General features: G+C 34.1%; 1 protein-coding gene across 3 annotated transcripts in view; it reads left to right on the top strand.

Moving 5' to 3' along the window:
* Positions 1-19,696, top strand: part of PRKAR1B (protein kinase cAMP-dependent type I regulatory subunit beta) — a 242,001-nt gene that overhangs the window by 180,105 nt on the left and 42,200 nt on the right. For all 3 annotated transcript variants that reach the window (XM_074281089.1, XM_074281091.1, XM_074281090.1), the window contains 2 exons: positions 12,221-12,281; positions 16,778-16,899. In XM_074281089.1, coding sequence (XP_074137190.1) covers positions 12,221-12,281; positions 16,778-16,899 — 183 coding nt within the window. The remainder of the gene's footprint in view (positions 1-12,220; positions 12,282-16,777; positions 16,900-19,696) is intronic.

The raw sequence follows: 19,696 nt of genomic DNA, 5'->3' as shown, positions 1-19,696 counted from the left end.
CTAGATAGTCTTTGAGGTTCCATCCAACCCCAGATATAACAATTTGCCCCTTTTCCACTAACATTGAATAATGAGACCATATGGTTTCTGTCTGGAAAGTAACCTAGTATTTGGGTTACTTCCTGGAGGGAAATAAAGGTTGAGTAGGAAGGTTAAAATATGGACATCCGAAAGCCCCAGTCATGCAGGATCTGTCTGCTTCTATCTTACGCTCTATTCTCCACATTTTATTTTTGTTACTTTACTTTTATATTCTTAGCCACATATTTCCTAGAAATAAAATTGCATTGTAAAAAATACCAAGACTGTTACAGTTAAAGAATAATGTTTGTTTGTTTTTCCAGGCAACTCTGTAAAATTTGAATTTTACACTAGACAAAGGTGACTATATTTTTGCTTTAGGCTGTACAGTTCTAGATTTCTTGGGACTTTAGACAGTGTCTCCCTTCAAAAAATAGGTAGCTAGATGGTGCAGGGGATCTGGGATCAGGAAGACCCAAGTTCAAATACAGCCTCAGACATTTAACAATCATGTGATCCTGGGCAAGTCACTTAACCCTCTCTGTTTGCCTCAGTTTCCTCCACTATAAAATGGGGATCACAAAAGCATCTACTTCCTAGAGTTACTGTAAGGATCAAATGAGATAATGTTTTTAAAGTTCTTAGCCCAGTACCTGGCATGTAATAATTATTTATTAAATACTTGATTCCTTCCTTCTCTAGAGTCCTAAACTGGCCTTTAATTACTCAATAGGACTTATTTCTTTTATGCTTCTGATTCTTCCTTCCTTCATTTTTCCCCCAATTCTTCTTCTGTTCAAACATTTTTATTTGCCAAATCAAAGCCTTCATGTTTCTTACATTTCCATAGTTAGTACTATCTTCTTTGTCTGGTTCATTGTCTCTCTTTTAGTCAAAACCATCTATTTTGTTCATCCAACTACCATTGTAAAGTCCTCATCTGGGAACTATGTTATTGAACACTTCATAGGGATTACTCCCTCCATCTCAGTCTTTTGTGGTTCGTCATTAGTTTTATTGCTATACTAAAAATCTCATCTCTAATTCAAGGATTTTTTTTAATATGGAATTGTCAAATGTATGCTGATTTGGAAAGCATAACAAGAGTTTCTAGCAGGTGGATTGATACCTACCAATAGAATTTGAAGCTTTATGAGGTACATCTCCAAGCTGACTACTCCTGCGTTGCCCCATGACCTCTCACTCCCTCTTTACCTAATCTCCTCTCTCTGACACACCATTCTCTTTTCAGGTTGCTAAGATTCCCAGAAGGGAGGTCAGCATAGCTGGCAGAGTTTTCTCTCTCCCCTCCCCTCTCTGTTCTTCCCAGGGCCTTTATTGTCAACACCCATCCCATCTCTCCACACTGTTCTTGGACTTTATTTTCAAGAACTTTACTTGTTTCCAGTTCATTTATGATTTCATATTTCCATTAAATGAAAATAACAAAAGATTGAGGACCCCCCCAGTCCAAAGAGTAGTATGTTTTCATGGGCAGGAACTTGTTTAGAACTTTAAAATAAAATCATACCTGACAATGTACATTCTAAACATGGTTTGGTATTGGGTTTACATAGGGAGTGAATGAGGTGGAACAATCTGAGCTCCATTGCAGAAGAGGTCTTGCCAGCTTAGCTCTTATTAGTAATATGAGACCTCTTGCAATTTGTTTGAGTAAATTAAACTGCAGAAACCTAGCCTTGAACATGAAACCAGAGGGGGTGGGGCCATTTTTCCCCCAAAGTCTTAATAAAGTGAACAAAGAAGAAAGGGCGATGAGGAAAAGGAGTTGAGGAAGAGAGAAGAGAGGGAAAGTTCAAAAGAACTAAGAAACCACGTGAAAATATGAAGTGATAAAAGGAAGGACATGTGAAAGAAGTCTTCAGTGTCAGACTCTTGGGTGAGTAGAAGGCTAGTTATAATGGAAATAACATTAGGCAGCAAAACTGAAGACCTGAATTCTAGCCTCAACTTTGCCCATTACTTATTATGTGATTTTAAACAGGTCTATTAGAGGCTAATTGACTACTTGTGATATTGAGCTACAAAGTGAAAATAATAAAGATCTCCTTTCCTGCCTCATGAGAGGCTCATCACCAGAGACTTAGCTACTGGCTTTTGCATGAAATAAAACCAAAGCACTTATAGTTAAAAGAAAATATATGGACTAGGAAAAAGTCTTATGTATTTAACTTTTCTATCAAAGTTTGATATCTAAATTCTGTGTGTACTTGACACAAATGTATGGCTCCTTCAAAGACAAAAGATCAAAGAATATGAATTTCTGGAACAAAAATGAACTTTAGTAGTTGCTTCCTGTTCCATGATTACAGATTCGGATGTATTATTGGTAAAAGAAGTATGTACAGTGGAATGGACAAGAAAACTTCCATCGGGGTACCTCACTAATAATTCCAGAGAAAACCGACCATTGTTTTGGAACATGGAAGACTTTATTTTGTTTTACTTTATGTAATAGTTGTGTACTTGTGAAGTTCTATTCTAAAAAGAATGTACTAAAGGAAGCTTACTATTTAAAGCTGACATTCTGTAAAATTAAAAAAAAATCTTTTGCAAAGAAAACTCCCTTTTTCCCTGTCTCTGAGAACTCTGAACCTACAGACATTTTTAACTTTAGATTTTCAAAGTGAGACAGACAGGTTAGAGTTACATTTAAGCAACATCTATTTGATGCCAAACATCCAAATGAAAATTGAAAAATCCACTCCCTCTTACAATCATTTCCACATATCCAGGTGACTGGCATCACTGTGGGCACAGTTTTTATATTTTGTCAGCTGCAGAGTCTGTTAAACACCAAACTCTTTAAATTTAGAAATCTTAAAACTAACCTTACAATTAGCTACTTGCCTACTCCTCCAGGCGAATAAAAATATGTGTCGGGTGAATAGAAGTGACTTACGATTTTATTTTTCAATCATAGGGTAACCCTTGAGTTGGGAAGTCAATCTGATTTGGGGAGTGGGGTGGGTGGAATGACACTATAGAGCTATGGAGCAGATATTCTAAGATCGTTTTGCCTTCCTACTTCTTCATAGAAAGGAGAACAATGATTCTTCAAAAGAAGGTAGAAATATTGACACTGAAAAGAGAAGCAAGTCACAGAAGATAGGGGGAATTAAAAAGAAAAGCAAAGATCTGGAGATTATTTTGGTCCAATACTCTGCTTTCATTGGTGAAGTATTAAAGACTCAATGGAGGAAATAAGACTACGGAGTGATAAAACTAGGATCAGAATTCAGGATTCAGAATTCAGTCCAGGGTTCTTTTCAAGATTCTGGAAAAGGCTGGAAATTCCTGGTATTTGGATATAATCTGTATGGTCCAGTCTGTTGATCATAAATGCCTGAGAAAACCAAGATCCAGGCAAGTATGAAAAGAACTGAAGAAGAGTTGATATTGAAGCTTGGGTAGAATTGAAAAACAGAAAGATAAAAAAGAGATGGTAGGTAGATTTGGGAAGTACTTGATTTGGCTATATATAAGGTAGGGCTAGAGAAAGGTCAGGGATACTACTATGAATGCCAGAGGAAATAACTTTGTAAAAATCTTGCATTTTGCCCCCATGTGAGTAATTGCTTTCTGGGTACTCAAAGTCATTCCATTCTCTACTTTATTTCTTTTCAAATTTTTGTCATAGTTTTCTAGGGACAGGCATTTACAATCCCCCACAAAAAGCCTGTGGCATTAGTTTTTCAGACCTTTTCCCCCTTTTTGCCTCTGGTTTCTCTTCCTTACTTTATCCTTTCCACACCCATTGGCATTCCCTTGCTGGGAAGAACAAGACAAAGGGAGTTTTGTACCAAGCGCACTTTCCTCCCTTCTAGAAATAGCTGGTCAAACTGTGAGAGATGCAGCCTGTAGTTCCCAGTCCTCAAAGTGTTCAACATGTTGCTTTCATGTGGCTAATCTGCTCTTACAACCCTGCAAGACTAGGTGGGCCTTCTTAGCCATCTTTTAAAAGGACTACTGTTACAATTTCATAGGCTATTTAATAATGATTTTTTAAAAAATCAAGATCATAGGATACCTAAAAGGATATACTGTTATCAGCCCCAGCCCTGTCATGTTATAGATAAGGAAACTGATGTAACCAACAACATTAAAGTATATTTAAGCAAAACTTAAGATAATAGGGGAGTAGACCTGTGAGTTCAGTGATAGAACTAGATGAGGTAACTTCCTTTACCACTACAAGCTGGCATCTTTGCTGTGAGTTAGCAGTTTAGAGCTGACCAAGGGGTCAGCTGACATGCTGACAGCCAATATGTATCTGAGGTCATCTTGATTCCAAAGCTCATCAAATAATAAGAAATAATTAATAAATGCCTGTGCTAGTTGAGAGGACAGGAGATATATTTAGATAAGGTAATGTCCACAGCAGAAAACAAACAAAAAAAACCCTGTAAAAACGTAAAGTTAGTTATGAATATAATGCCTTTATTATACTTTCTTGAAATTGACATTTATTGTTACATATTTTGACATTTCCTTGATGTTCTGCTGAGCACATGGAAATTTTTTCTTCTTCTATTGTTTGTTCTATTGTTTTTTTCTTATTTTATATTTAAATTTTAAATAAATAAAATATTTTTTAAAGATAATATAATGTTTAGATTTTTAGGGACAATCCCTGACTTTATGGAGCTTAATTCTAATCCAGAGATAGACTTTGATGCATGTAGTTATCATATACAAGAATAGTAATAATTAATAAGCATTTATTAAGCTTGACTCCAGATCAGGCTATGTGCTAGCAGAAAATGGTAAAAAAAATTGTTCCTGTCTTGAAAATCAAGAAAAGTTTCATGGAGAAAGTGATATTATCATTGCCTGAGGAGAAGCAGCAGAAGCCTTACATTGCATTACATTATTATTATTATTACATTACCTTGCATGGCAAGAGAACAGCTAATTGTCCAATCTAGTTGAAGCATAGAGGCTTAAATGGCATAGATCAAAAAATGGAAGATGAGACTGGGAAGATATGATGGTGTCATCTTGCTGAAAGCCATGAATGCCAGGCAGAGAAGGGGCAACTTTATTTAGTAGGTAATCAGCAGCAACTGAGTTTTCTTTTTATTTTATTTTCAGTTCCAAATTCTTTCCCTTCCTCCATCCTCTGCTCATTAAAAAGGCCAAAAAATAATACCCATTATATATAAGAACTTATGAAAAACATCTTTCCACATGAACCATGTTGAGACTAAAAGAAAAAGGAAGAAAAATTAAGGAAAAAATGTTTCAGTCAACACTCAAAATTTATCAGTTCTCTATCTGGAAGTAGACAGCATTTTTTATCATAAATTTTTGACATGGAATAGTTTTGAGCAGAGGAGTGTATGCACAATCAGATTTATGAATAATGTAGAATATTTTGGCAGTGATAGGAAGGTTGAGTTAGAGGTGAGAAGAGAATAGAAATGTCATATTACAGATAAGGAAACTGATGTAACAAACAACATTAAAGTATATTTACTATATTATTGTATGTCATATATTTAATATATTAAATATATAAAGAGTCTACTGCACTAGGGCTCAGAAAGTGGTAATGAGAGCTTATGTTAAGTTGGTAACAGTAAAGATAGAAGAAAGAGGAGAAATACAAGAGATGTGGCAGGAGATGGAATTGGTAACTGACTTTATGAAAGTTGAGAGAGAAAAATGAGTTAGAAGAACCTCAAAGTTATGAATATAGGAGCTTATGGTAATTGATGATGAGAGAAACAAAGAAAGAGAAAAAAAGAAAGGAAAGAAAAAAGAGAGAAAGAAAGAGAGGGAAAGAATGAGGAAGAAAGAGGAGGAAGGAAAGGAAGAAAGGAAGAAAAAAGAGGGAGGGAAGAAAAGAAAAAGAGGAAGAAAGATAAAAAAGGAAATAAAGGAAAATAAAGGAAGAAAAGAGAAAGAAGGAAAAATGGAAGCAGGCAAGAAGAAAGAAAGAAGAGAGAAGGGGGGAAAAGGAGAAAGAAAAAAGATCATTAAAAAAAGGTAGATAGTACTAGGCCCAGAGTCAGGAAAAACCTGAGTTCAAATTTGGCTTCAGCCACTTAATAGCTCTGTGACCCTGGGTAAGTCATTTAACCCTGTTTGCCTCATTTCCTCATGTGTAAAAGCTAGAGAAGAAAATGGCAAACCACTCCAGTATCTTGATCAAGAAAACCCCAAATGGGATTATAGAGTTGTACATGACTGGAATAATTGAACAATAACAAAGGGTTAAGAAAAGGATAAAGAGCCAGAAAATTTTTAAAAGTTTGGAATGTAGAATCTTATTCTGTGGAAGGAACTAGCTTTTATAACTTCAAGGTCTTTCAGAAAAATGTTTTATAACTCATCTTGGGTGCAGTGGTTCCTATGGAAACAACAGGTTGTAAATCTAATCAGTAGCTTATCTGGATAATGTGTAAATTTGTCAAAGTTTCCCTTAAAAAAAAAAAAAAAAAAAAAAAAAAGAGTCAGGGCAGAGGGGTGTGTGTGTGTGTGTGTGTGTGTGTGTGTGTGTGTGTGTGTGTGTGTGTCTGTGCTAAGAAAACCCTAGATAGGATGAAAAGTTGGAAGTGACTAAAATGACTTAAGAACAACAAAATGGATAGAAAAATACCACAAAAAAAAAAAAAAAGTAAAAGCAGACCATCCCTAGGAAATAGTGAATTATTTGTTAATTGGCAAGCTAGATAAATAGAACACTAGTGGCTATAATAGAAAGAATAATAATAATACCTGATGGTAATTTAGCATTTAGGGTTTTTTTTTCTTTTTTCTTTTTTTTCTTCTTAAAACTCTCTAAGGTAAGTGTTTGTTACTAATTTTGAGACAGATAATGTAGTGGATAAAGGGTAAGACTTTAAATCATGAAGGAGACTTCTGCTTGAAGTGTTTGAATTCTGACATGTCAAAGATTTACTGTATAATTGAGCAAGTCATACCTTTCAGACTCAATTTCCTCATCTGAAAAGTGAGGATAATAATAATAGTACCTATCTGTCAGAGTCTTTTTAAAATTTTAAATTAAATTTCTTTAGTTTATACATGGATATTCATTTTTTTTGCATATTTCCATAGAAATAATGTTGGGAGAAAAAAAATCAAAACAAAAGGGAAAAACTATGAGAAAAAAATACAAAAAAGGAAAAAGGTGAAAATAGTATGCTTTGATCTCTTTTCCTAATTCTCTCTCTGGATATAGATGGCATTTCCCATCCAAAGCTTATTGGAATTGTCTTGGATCACTGAATTGCTGAGAAGAGCCAAATCCATCATAGTTGATCATCACACAGTTTTGCTGTAGCTATGTACAATATTTTCCTGGTTTTGCTCATGTCAATCAATATCAGTTCATGTAAATCTTTCCAGGCTTTTCTAAAGTCAGCCTGTTCATCATTTCTTATAGAACAAGAATATTCCATTGTTTTCATATGCCATAACTTATTCAACCATTCCCTAATTGATGGGTATCCACTCATTTTTCAGTTCTTTGCCACCACAAGAGACTGGCAGAGTCTTAATGAGGATCAAATGAGATAATGTAGGTAAACTTAGCTATGTAAAGCTAGCTACTATGATGCTTATTTTATAGAATGAGTAAACAGGTTTTTAGAAAAGTTTAGTAGATGTTTGAGGCAGGATTTTAAATTCAAGCCTTCCTGACTTGAAGTCCAGAAATCTATTCACATTTACACTCTGCTGCACCTCAGAGAACATATGACTATCAGGGAAAGTAATACAGAGATTTTGGGTATCAAATTGGCCTGAAGTCTCAGAAGAGGTACAGAAGGAATATTAAGGGTGAATTAGTTACAATCAAGGTTGGGAGAAATCAATAGTCAGAATAGATAATACTTGATAATAGTTATTTGGATTAATAAGATCATCAAAAAATAAATTAAAATGTAAAATTCTGTAATTACTTTTTAAAAAAGCTAGAATTGTTTTGTGTTGGTTCTTGGTCTCTTTTGGGGGATACTTTCCCTAATATATTGTGAATATAATTAAAGGTAAAAAAAATTCTTAAAACATTTTGAAGGGAGTTCAAAGTTCCCCTTACCTAGAAGATTTTTCTTCTTTTTACTTATCCAAGTCCATCCTTCAAATCTCATCTCATCCATGAAATCTTCTCCAATTACTCCAAAGACCTCTCCTTTCTCTAGATATCAGTGTATTTTACAATCTAAAGGGGAAACAAGAAGCACACAGATGTGTATAATTATCCTTTCCACATTGTAGGAGTTAGAGGCACTGTGCCCTCACAATCTGGAAAATCCATGTATAATTTTTTGGTCTTCTCTTCGTATCAGAGAAGTTTGATTTTTTTTTTCTTATATAAGATGTTTATAGTACCTGATTGTAAAATTTGGGCTAAAAATTTGGTCACAGACTATATGCAGGTCAATGCTAAGTAAAAATACTGTGTGAAAAATAAATTTTAAAATATGAAACTTTGACTTTTAAAAAGAAATTATGTATATTTGTGATATTAAAGATAACATGATTGTATGCTTATATTTTATGCATTTCCGAGTTTCTAAATTTTTTTTTGGTACTCTCTGCCTCTTCTATAAAACTTCCAAAAAATCCTCATTTAATTTCTTTTGCTGGCCAGCAATATTGAAACTACAGCGGGGAAAGTTGAGATGTGGAAGCGATAACTGTACAAACAAACTAATAAGAGAGAAAAACCACGGAATAGTTGGATGAAAGATGGAATTTTAGTTGGGATTCAGAGGGATTCAAGGAAATCAGTAGGTGGAGAGGAGAAGGAAGAATATACTAGGCAAGGGATTCAACCAGAGAAAATTCCCAAAGTAGAGAGATAGTGTCTTATTTGTAGGACAGCCTAGAGGACAGTGTTACTGGATCAAAGAGAATGTGGTGGGGAGCAAGATGTTTGAAAACTGGAAAGGTAGGAAAGCCTTATAAAAGGCTTTGAATGTCAAACAGGATTTTGTCTTTGATCCTGGAGGAAGTAAGGAACCACTGGAACTTCTTGAGAAGGGATGACATAGTTGTGCCTCTGATTTAGGAAAATCACTGGTAGCTGAATGGATGGTAGATTGGAAGGAAAAACTTTTTTTTTTTCTTGGTATGTTTCTATTTTTTTATTATAATATTTTATTTTTCCAAATACTTGCAAAGGTAGTTTTCAACATCTGCCTTTGAAAACCTTGGTTTCCAAATTTTTCTCCCTCTCTTCCCCCCCTTCCCCTTCCTCAAGATAGCAAGCAATTCAGTATGCGTTAAATTTGTGCTATTCTTCTTTTTTTGTGTGTACAATTCTTTTAAGTATATTTCCATATTTGTCATGCTTTGCAAGAAAAATCAGATCAAAAGGGAAAAACCTATGAGAAAGAAAAAAAATCAAGCAAACAACAAAAAAAAGGTGAAAATATTATGCTTGGATCCATTCAGTCTCCATAGTTCTCTCTCTGCATGCAGATGGCACTTTCCATCACAAGTCTACTGGAATTACCTTGAATCACCTCATTGTTGAAGAGAACTAAGTCCAGTGTACAATGTTTTCTTGGTTCTTCTCACTTCACTTAGCATCAGTTCATATAAGCATTTCCAGGCTTTTCGGAAATTGGCCTGCTGATCATTTCTTATAATAATATTCCATTACATTCACATACCATATACTCAATCATTATATATATATATATGTATATGTATACATATATATATATATGTGTGTATATATATATATATATATATATATATATATATATATATACACATACACATTTATATACATATATACACACACATACATATATTTATATACACTCAATTTCCAGTTCCTTGCCACAACAAAAAGGGCTGTTAAAAACATTTTTGCACGTATGGGTCCTTTTCCCATTTTTATGATCCTTTAGGAATACAGAGCTATAGACATAGAGACATTTCTGGATCAAAGGGTATGCATCGTTTTATAGCCCATTGAGCATAGTTCCAAATTGCTCTCCAGAATGTTTGGATCATTTCACAACTCTTACCAACAATGCGTCAGTGTCCCAGTTCTCCCACTTATTCCCCAACATTTATCTTTTTTTTTTTTTTTTTGGTGAGGAAAGACTTGAGGCAGGAAAATCCACTGGGAGAATATTGCTGTAATCAAGGAATGAGATGATACCATTAACTGAAGAGGGAAAGGGACATATTTGAGAGATGTTGTATAGGTGAAGTTGATAGGCCGTGGCAATAGGAGGTAACAGATAGGAATACAGGAATTCTAGGTTGTGAGCCTGAGGGACTAGGAAGATGGCACTGTCTTATATAGTAACAGGGAAAGTAGGAGGTGGAGGGATTTAGGGAGAAAGATAATGAATTCTGTTTTGGATATAATGAGTTTAAAATATCTACTGGATGGCCAGTTCAAGATGTCTGAAATGAAGTTGGTGATCAGCAGAGAGACTGGGGTAGGAGAGGTAGATTTGAAAATCTCTTTCCTTTATTATTGTCTATCAATAAACATGTATTAACAGAGAGGTTGGGAGAGACTTACATGAACTGATGCTGAGTGAAATGAGCAGAACCAGAAGATCACTATACACTTCAACAATGATACTATATAAGGATGTATTCTGATGGAAGTGGAAATCTTCAACATAAAGAAGAGCCAACTCACTTCCAGTTGATCAATGATGGACAGAGGTAGCTACACCCAGAGAAGGAACACTGGGAAGTGAATGTAAACTGTTAGCACAGTTCTTTCTACCCAGGTTACTTAAAACCTTCGAGATCCAATTCTTACCATGCAACAAGAAAATTGGATTTACACACATATATTGTATCTAGGTTATACTGTAACACATTTAATATGTATGGGATTGCCTGTCATCTAAGGGAGGGAGGGGAAAATCTGGAAAAATTAATACAAGGGATAATGTTGTAAAAAAATTACTCATGCATATATACTGTCAAAAAATAATAATTATAAAATTAATTTTAAAAATAAGCATGTATTAAATGTGTGATAGGCATTGGGTATACAAAGACAGAAATGAAATAATCTCTGCCTTCCAAGAGCTTTTATTACATTAGGGAAGACAACATGAACACATATAATCATATACAGAATAAATACAAAATAAATGAGGTAATTTAAGGAATGGGGCACTAACAGTTAAGTGGATCAAAAAAGACTAAAGGAGCACTTTTACGTAAGAAAATAATATTTATGTAAGGCAGTTGAATTGTTGCTAATATGGGCTGAGTTATTGCTAAGGGTCCTCAAATCCATATGTAAACTAAACATTGTCATTTTGTTATTTTGATCTTTATTTAGTGCTTACAAAATATGCAGTGTGACTCCAGATAATAAATAAGGAAACACACCTTCTGCAGACTGAACAAATAATATGTCTCACACATATATATATATATACATGACTAGTTTTAAAATGTATGTGGATGCTGTTATGATTAAGAAAATATAAATTTCTTTCAAAGTATTCTTGAATTCAAAGTCAGATTTGTCATTGGATATTTTCTTTTTTTATTTATAATTTTTTTTCACAGTATATATGCATGAGTATATTTTCTCAAGTAATAGATACTTGTAATTAACTGCAATCGTGGGAAGAGTGGTGAAATTTTTGTTGTTGTTGTTAAAAAAAGAATTTTCATGTTAAAGCAGTTGAGCACTACTGATGTAAGGCTATGTCATATAATCAGCAGCGTTTTATGACTTTGGGGAGCTAGGCCTTAGTTCTTTCTTTTGTATAGAAGGAAAAAACTATGGTAAAGGACTTATCCAAAATCATGCTCATTGGTAGAATGGAGCCTAGTATCCAAATTCCTGATTTGCATGTGAAAATGTTTTGCCTTCCTTTTGGGAATGATGATGCTTTTAAATTTCTAATAAAACTGAATTACTTAATTTAGTAAGTGCTGGAGTTTCAAAAACAAAAATGAAATAGTCCCTACCCTCAAGGAACTTGTGTTCTACAAATTATTCTAAACTCTGTGCATTAAAATTTATGATACTATTTTTAGTAGTGCTTAAAATTCATTGTGAAAGGATCATAACTTAATCAGGGAGAACTGAGCCCTGGGTTACTTTTTACTGTGTATGCAAAAAAGAGCAAAAAGTCAAAACATGTTGTTTTAATTAGTTAGAAAACATTAGATACTAAGGCCTAACTCCTTAGATCTCTGTGTTTCCTTTTCTCTTAAACAGGGCAGCACTCTAAGAAAACGGAAGATGTATGAAGAATTCCTGAGCAAAGTCTCCATCTTGGGTGAGTTGACTTTTTTATTTCAATCTCTGTCATGCATAGTCACTTGAGTTGAGATGATGCTGAGTTTCATCTTTAGATGACTAAATCATTTCCTTGTATCTTTGTCTGGCTGCCATTTTTGTTCACTTGACTCTGTCCAAAAAGAAGTTTCAAAGGATTATTTGATTATGAGTCTAGGTATCATAATTTGAAAGTAATTTGCTTTTTGGCTTGCAAATGGGAGAGGATTCTTCCTCCTCCAAATGGTTTCTAATTTTCTCTAATAATAGTTTTTCAATTCTTTTCATTTTTCTCTATTTGTACTGTCATATCTATCATTTTTCCTTCCCTTAATGTGGTGTAGTGGAAAAATGACTGGATGGAGAATCAGAGAATGTAGGTTCAGATCTTATCTCTGTCACTTATTTTTATCTATTCGATCTGGAAAAGTCACATGTTCTCCAGACCTCAGTTTCCTTAATTATAAAACTAGACTAGATAACTTCTCAGACTCTGAACGTCTGTGATCCTAAGATCTTTTTCATATAGTGTTATGTAGCAATTACATTGTTTAGCAAAGTACACTTCAGTATGTTAGGTTTAATGATCTAATATAGTTGATACTTTCCTATGTATCTATCTCCTGTGTATTGACTCCAGGGAAGTCAAAAATTTTTGGTAGTAAGAGTTTGGGGGAGAGAATTAATCCCGACTCTAAATGAAAGTAGGTTGTTGCTGTTTAAACCAGAGGTATCAAATTCACAAGAGACCAGATAAACCTGAAAACCAGATTAAAATGGAAGTAGGAAATGTTTAAAAAAATAAATAAAAATATATAACATAGATAATGTTAATTTGTGGTTTTGAAATTAATATTCAGTTTATTTTCTATTTGAGTCTGACCCCATTGATCTAGATGACTTGCAAAAAGGCTCCCGATTTTAAAATTCTAAGTAAAATTTCATGCAAAGTGGAAACCCAGCCTACCATATTGATTCTACATTTCTGCAATAAACAGATGTTTTGCACAACCAATCCATTTCCTCATTATTCTAATGTTCCATCTACTTTTGAGATGGTTGCTTAGACCAAAAGAGAGCTTTTACTTTAAAAAATTTTCCACCTTCATTAACTGAGCCTTTGTCACAGCAAATTGCTTTGCAATAAGAGGCTTTTAGAAAGATGGCTAAATGTAGCAATTACAGAGTATTGTTTTCAGCTTCCTAGGTTCTTACAAGTGAAAAGGGAAAACCTTCTTCGATGAGGGTCATAGATCTAGAAGGAGAAGGAATCTCATCTACTCCAACCCCTTCATTTTACAAATGAGGAAACTGAGGCTCCAATTGGTAAAATGACTTAAGGTCACAGCACATAAATAGAAAATTTGGGATTTGTTTTATTTATGTGAGGCAATTGGGATTAATTTACCCAGGGTCATATAGCTAGTAAGTATAAAGTATCTGAAACCCCATTTGAACTCAGGTACTCCTGACTTCAGTGCCAGTTCTCTGTCCACTGCATCATCTAGCTGTCCCAAAAAGGTGAGATTTGAACCCAGCCACTCTTGACTCCAGGACGTGTAACCCTTTCCACTGTACTAATTGTGTCCTTTCTGAATGCATTTGTGCAATAAACTAGTGAACACCCAAGTCCCAAATGGGCAGAAGCCCCCCTCCCTTTTTATTTCTTTTTAAAGTTTGTTAGCTCCTGTCACACATTCTTAAAACATCTGTTCAACTTCACATGTTGGGATTTTGTTTTTTCTCTGATTAATGTGATAGTCACAAAATATGAATGTGTCCCTGATGACCTTTAGTAAGAAAAACAACAAACTCCTAATCCTTCCCTGATCAATCACCTTTGAGAGAACAAAAGCCTGACCATTAAGTGGACAGTGTTGGACAATAGAAGGAAAGGCTCTTCTATGGGAGGGGCATTCTGATCATATTTCAGATCATCACTCAAGATTTACTCTAAATTGCTTAATTTTATACATTTTACTTCTGAAGTTTTGATAGAACATTTACAAAAAGAAAATTTGCTTTTTTGTTGTTGTTACAAAGATTAATCCTTCTCCCTGAGAAGAAAAGGAACTTGGAAGTATAATTGAACTTCTGGCTGTTCCTCTTTGGGAAATCAGCAATTATGTGAGTTATGAATGTGCTGAATTTCATATTAAATTAATAATTTACCAATGCATCATTTCAAACCAAATATAAGTGCTTTTTCCCTCCCTCCCCACCTCCATCCTTGGCTTCCTTTAAACTTGAGCACAATTTGCCTTTGAAAACATAGAGTGCCAATTAAGTTAAATTATGCCAAGGAATTTTCCTTAACTAAGCTATACCTATCTTTATTATATATCACCTCATTGCTGAAATGTTGAAAATGTATTTTTTAAAATGTTCTTTAAAAATTTAATTTTCTTTCGCCTCAGATTGTTGGCTATGATCTAGTCCTGAGATTCCTAAATATAGCAGATTGTTGATCTTATCACACTGGTTATTTGGAAGTGTCTTTCTGACTTTTGGTGAAAACGCAAAAAAAAAAAAAAAAAAAAAAAAAAAAAAAAAAAAAAAAGACCCCAACTGACAGCTCTATGTTTAAAGAATAACCTCAGATTAATTTGACATTTCAGAAATTCAACTAAATAAATTTGATAAGACCTTTTCCTTTTTTTTTTTTTTTTTTTTTGTAATTTCATAACATCATCTCTGATACAAAGATTTATTTAGGAAGTGATAAAGTTCTCTGGTTCCACATTTGTTTTCTATCTGACTTTCCTATGCAATTGAGACCTGTTAATTCTGACACTGAAAAATAAACATTCTAACTGTGTAGCTCCTTAGGTCTTTACAAACATAGAAATGGCTATTTAATTTTAAGGGTAAATAAGACAGTTTTGTACTAAAATAGCAGATTTGTTCATTTTCTTTTAAGTCTTTCCCTAAAAACACAGACGGTAGTTTGCAATTAAATAATTCAAATGTCTTTTGAATGAACATCTTTCTCAAGGTGTTTTTGTATAATTTGGGAATGATTGAGTACTTCAGCATTCAGAATTACTGATACTGTTTGTACACAACAGAAGCAAATTGGTTAAGTAGCTACCCCCTCCCCCATTAAAAAAATAATCCTGATTGAAATGACATTGCTCATTTGCACAACAACTACAAAATTGTTTAGATTCTTGAATAGAAACCAGCTGTTCATTTTTTCCTTGTATGTACCATGGTATGGTTTTTGAAAGCTCTTTACCAGCTCTCAATAGTGCAAGAAGAGATTCCCCCATTAACCCAATTCTAAATATATTGTTTTACCTTTTATTTTTAGCAGCTGCTCTAAATAAGTGACATCAGATAAGTACAGGCCAGAGTTGAATAAAAATTTCTTTGCCCTCAAAGGGAAACTGGGTAATTAATCAAGCATTATTCTTTTCTTATAAAACAGTAGATTGTATTCATTTCATTGAGTTGTAGGAGATGTAGGTTTAATGATGGAGGAAAAGGGGATGTATAAAATGTAAAGAGAGGTAGTTTGTTGAGAAGGGGTGGGGAGTGGGGAAATAATCCTGAATTTTTAAAAGCATTGACAGAAGATTAAAATTAGTACAGTAATTATTTTGACTTTAAAGGGTTAAAAATATATCTACTATTTGGAAAGGCAGCCTGGGCAGCAATGGATAGAGAGCCAGTTTTGAATTCAGGAAGATCTGGGATCAAAATCTGCCTCTAGCACATATTAGTTGCACAACTGTGGATCACTTAAACCTAACTCTATCAGAATATAAATTATAGATGAGTTGTCAATCTCAATTGGTGGAAGAAATTTCTACACTGAGAAGGAAACTCCAACACTGATGAAATCACAAGTCTGGATTAAAAAATAATAATGTATATGACACTACCACAGAAATTAAATTAATTATAAAATTAATGGAATTAAGAAATTTGCTTCAATAATGGAATCAAATAAATTCAGCATCTACAGTAATTGGATGTAATTTCATTGCATGTAAATGATTTGCTGCCCTTTTCTTTTGAAGATAAGAAAAGTAGCATTTTTTTTCTAAATTGACTTAATGTTGCACAGATTCCATCTTCATTTTTAATATCTGAGTAAAATTAATTTCATTCTTGAGAATAGTTACCTACTTTTAAACCATATCTACCTGTTAAATACTAAGTTTCAACCTTTTGCTTCAAGTAACTAAGTTAATTAAAAAATATCTAGGCCTTAAGAATACAAAAGAATTGGAAAATTCACTTTTTTCGACTTTTGCGTCCTTGAGCTTTATTCACTTTTTCCTCCCTGTAAAGATTAATCATTGCAGAGCTAATGTTCTTCATGTTTTCCGAGAATGTTCTGAGAAAAAAGGCGGAAAAAAAAGCCTGCCTTTGAGTTTTGCAACTGCTGAAAGTTATAAAAGAAGCATTTTGCCATTATCCCTAGTGACTGAATTCCATAGCAAATCAGATATTTCCATCATGAAAGTTTTATTGTCTCTAAATCTTCAGAATCACTGGATAAGTGGGAACGACTGACAGTGGCTGATGCATTGGAGCCTGTCCAGTTTGAAGATGGAGAAAAAATTGTGGTTCAGGGACAACCAGGAGATGACTTTTTCATCATTACTGAGGTAAGTCCTTTGCTTGACGGTTGCATTTAGGAGGTGTTCTTACAAGCAATAGAAACAAATCTTTCTCCCATAAACATGATGTGGAAGGACAATTGTGGACACTACTAGTAGACTCAATTCCAAATAAAGGGGCATCTAGATAGTGCAGTAAACAGAAGCACTAGTCCTAGAGTCCTAGGATACACAATAGTGATGATTTGTGCTGATGAAGTGTTTCCTCCCTGGGAGTTCTCTATACTAGTGAAATCATGGCTCTGAACCTCTATCCTTCCTCTCTGCAAAACTTTGCAATTTATAGAATCTAGAAATGCAAGGGATGTTAGTGATCACCTAATCAAACACCATTTTCTAGCTCATTTTACAATTAAAGAAACTGAGGCAAAAAGGGTTAACCCTTTTACTTGCACAGAGTCATGGAGCTATTAAGTGTCTGAGGACATATTTGAACTCAGGAAGAGAGATTTCCTGACTCCAGGTCTGGCTCTATCCAGTATGGTGCCATCTAACTGCCCCATTACAGATGAAGAAAAAGTGGAAAAAAGATTTGCCTATGTTCAGATAGTTAGTTAGTAAATAAAAGAACTGAAATTTGAACCCAGGTCTTTCTCTAATCCAATATTTGTCCCCTACACTACACACTCATACTTGTCAAAGATACAGGAACAGGTTTTTGTTGTTGTTGTTATTAAAGCAAAGTACATGACTTCTTAAAAGAATAATATATCGTATCCATATCATGACATCAGTCCAAGCCTCAGCAGCTGTCCTGAAAAGGGGGCAGGAGAAGGGAAAGAAACCTTTGGTAACTGTTTATATGTCTTGCCAATTTTCCATACTGGATTTGATGGATACAAAAATCCTATTTTTCTCTTTAATAGGTGCCTGAGACTTTCTGTAGGAAAAAATGAAAACCATCTAGTAATTAGTTATTTAGTATCTAGTAGATGGAGTAAGTAAAGGCATTTGGAACAAACTCTTGTTCTTCCAAAGTGTTAGGCTTTAGGTTTATATGTATTCTTTGAGAGTGGGAAAGGGAGAAAGAGGGAGGGAGAGAGACACAAAGACAGAAAGAAACAGGAAAGAGATAGGAACAGAGAAAATAGAGAAAGGAGTGAGATAGAGGCAGAGAATGAGAAAAAGAGAGAAAGGGAAACAGGAGAGAAAAGAGAAAGAAACAAAAAGCAAGAGACAGAGCTAGAGAGAAAAGAGAGAGAAGACTGAGAGAGAAGAGAGACAAAAACAGATGGGGAGAGGGAAAGGAGAGAGACAGAGAAAGATAAGAAGAAGAAGAGGAATAAAGAAGAGAGAAAGTTAAAGAGAGGAGAGGAAAATGGGGAGAGGAGAGACACAAGGAGAGAGAGTAAAGAGAAAAAGAGAGAGTGTATAAAGAGAAGGAGAGAAGAGGAGGAGGAAGAGAGAAAAGAAAAGACAAAGATTCACACACAGAGACAGAGAACATTTAATAAGCATTTACTTTGTTAGACACTATGCTAAACATTGGGAATCCAAATACAAGCAAGCAAGATGTGTACTCAAAGAATTTGTATTCTGGAGAAGAAAAACAACAGATTAAGGGGAATTGGAAATCAGACTGTGGGAAGAAAGGTAGTATTGAGGAAGAAAAGTCATCTCAAGAGTCAAATCATGAGGGAAGGCTAAAGCGCCTCTTAAAGTAGTAGTCTTATATTCAGGCAGAGAGTGGAACTTCTGAGCAGAAGTTTCTTTGAGGTGGGAAGGTGATTATTGAGGAGAAAAGGAAGAGAAACAAGCTATCTTAAACTTTGACTATTTGGCCAATTTTCATAATTATATAGTATCTAAAATATGTTAATATCCCTATAGTTCTTATTTCCTATGTTTTTTAAAGATTAAAAACAATCTTATGTTCATTCACATTGTACCTTTGACCTTAAGCAATCCTAAAAAATTTTTCTCCTTCAGATGAAAGGGAGTGTAAGTATAAAGCTTTTCCAATTCTTGCAATTAAAATTATTTTATTTCCTAGTGAAATATGCTTGAGTACAGGTTCAATAATGGAAAATAAAATAATATTATATAACGTTATCAATATTTAATCAGTTTAGAAGCATTTTTCTTGTGCATACATATGGCCATATCACTTCTTTTCTCAGAAATCTTCTAGGGTTTCATACTGCCTACAGAGTCAAAATCAGATGTCTTAGGACATTCAAAGGTCATCTATATCTGGTATATCTCTAGCTTTCTTGCTGTATGGTACTATGTTTTAGTCAAATTGAACTGCTTTTTAATCCCCAATAATACTCTTGTACTTTTTCATCTTCTTGCTTTTGCTACTAATGACCTCTTCTTCATCTGACGAATACCTAGTCATCCTTTAAAGACCAACTTAAATATCCCTCCCACATGAAGTCGTCTTCTCATAACATTTTAATTCAAAGATTTTTTCTAATCAACAGCTCCCCTTCTCATTTATCTTAGTTGCATTGATTTTGTTCATGTAAAAACTTTATAATTTCATGGATTTATTTATTTATTTTGGGGTGAGCACCTTTAATTTTTTGATTAAAAATTCTCCCTTTAAGACACAGCTATGAAAGGTACCTGAGCTGGTTCTATATCACATTACATTTTGTTTTGTAACTATCTTGTTTCTAATACATTGCACAAAATCTGTAATTTCCATATGAATAAGAACTATCTTATCCAGATTTTATAGTATCCTCAACCTAGCATAGCACTTTCTTTGTACATAGTAAGCACTTTGAAAATGTTGGTTCAGTAGAGATGAAAACCAAAAAAGTCAGTAACCCTAATG

Source organism: Sminthopsis crassicaudata, chromosome 1 (assembly GCF_048593235.1).
Source record: "Sminthopsis crassicaudata isolate SCR6 chromosome 1, ASM4859323v1, whole genome shotgun sequence".
Taxonomy (NCBI): Eukaryota; Metazoa; Chordata; class Mammalia; order Dasyuromorphia; family Dasyuridae; genus Sminthopsis; species Sminthopsis crassicaudata.
The sequence above is the reverse complement of the archived record's forward strand: the minus strand, read 5'-3'. Positions and strand labels throughout refer to the sequence as shown.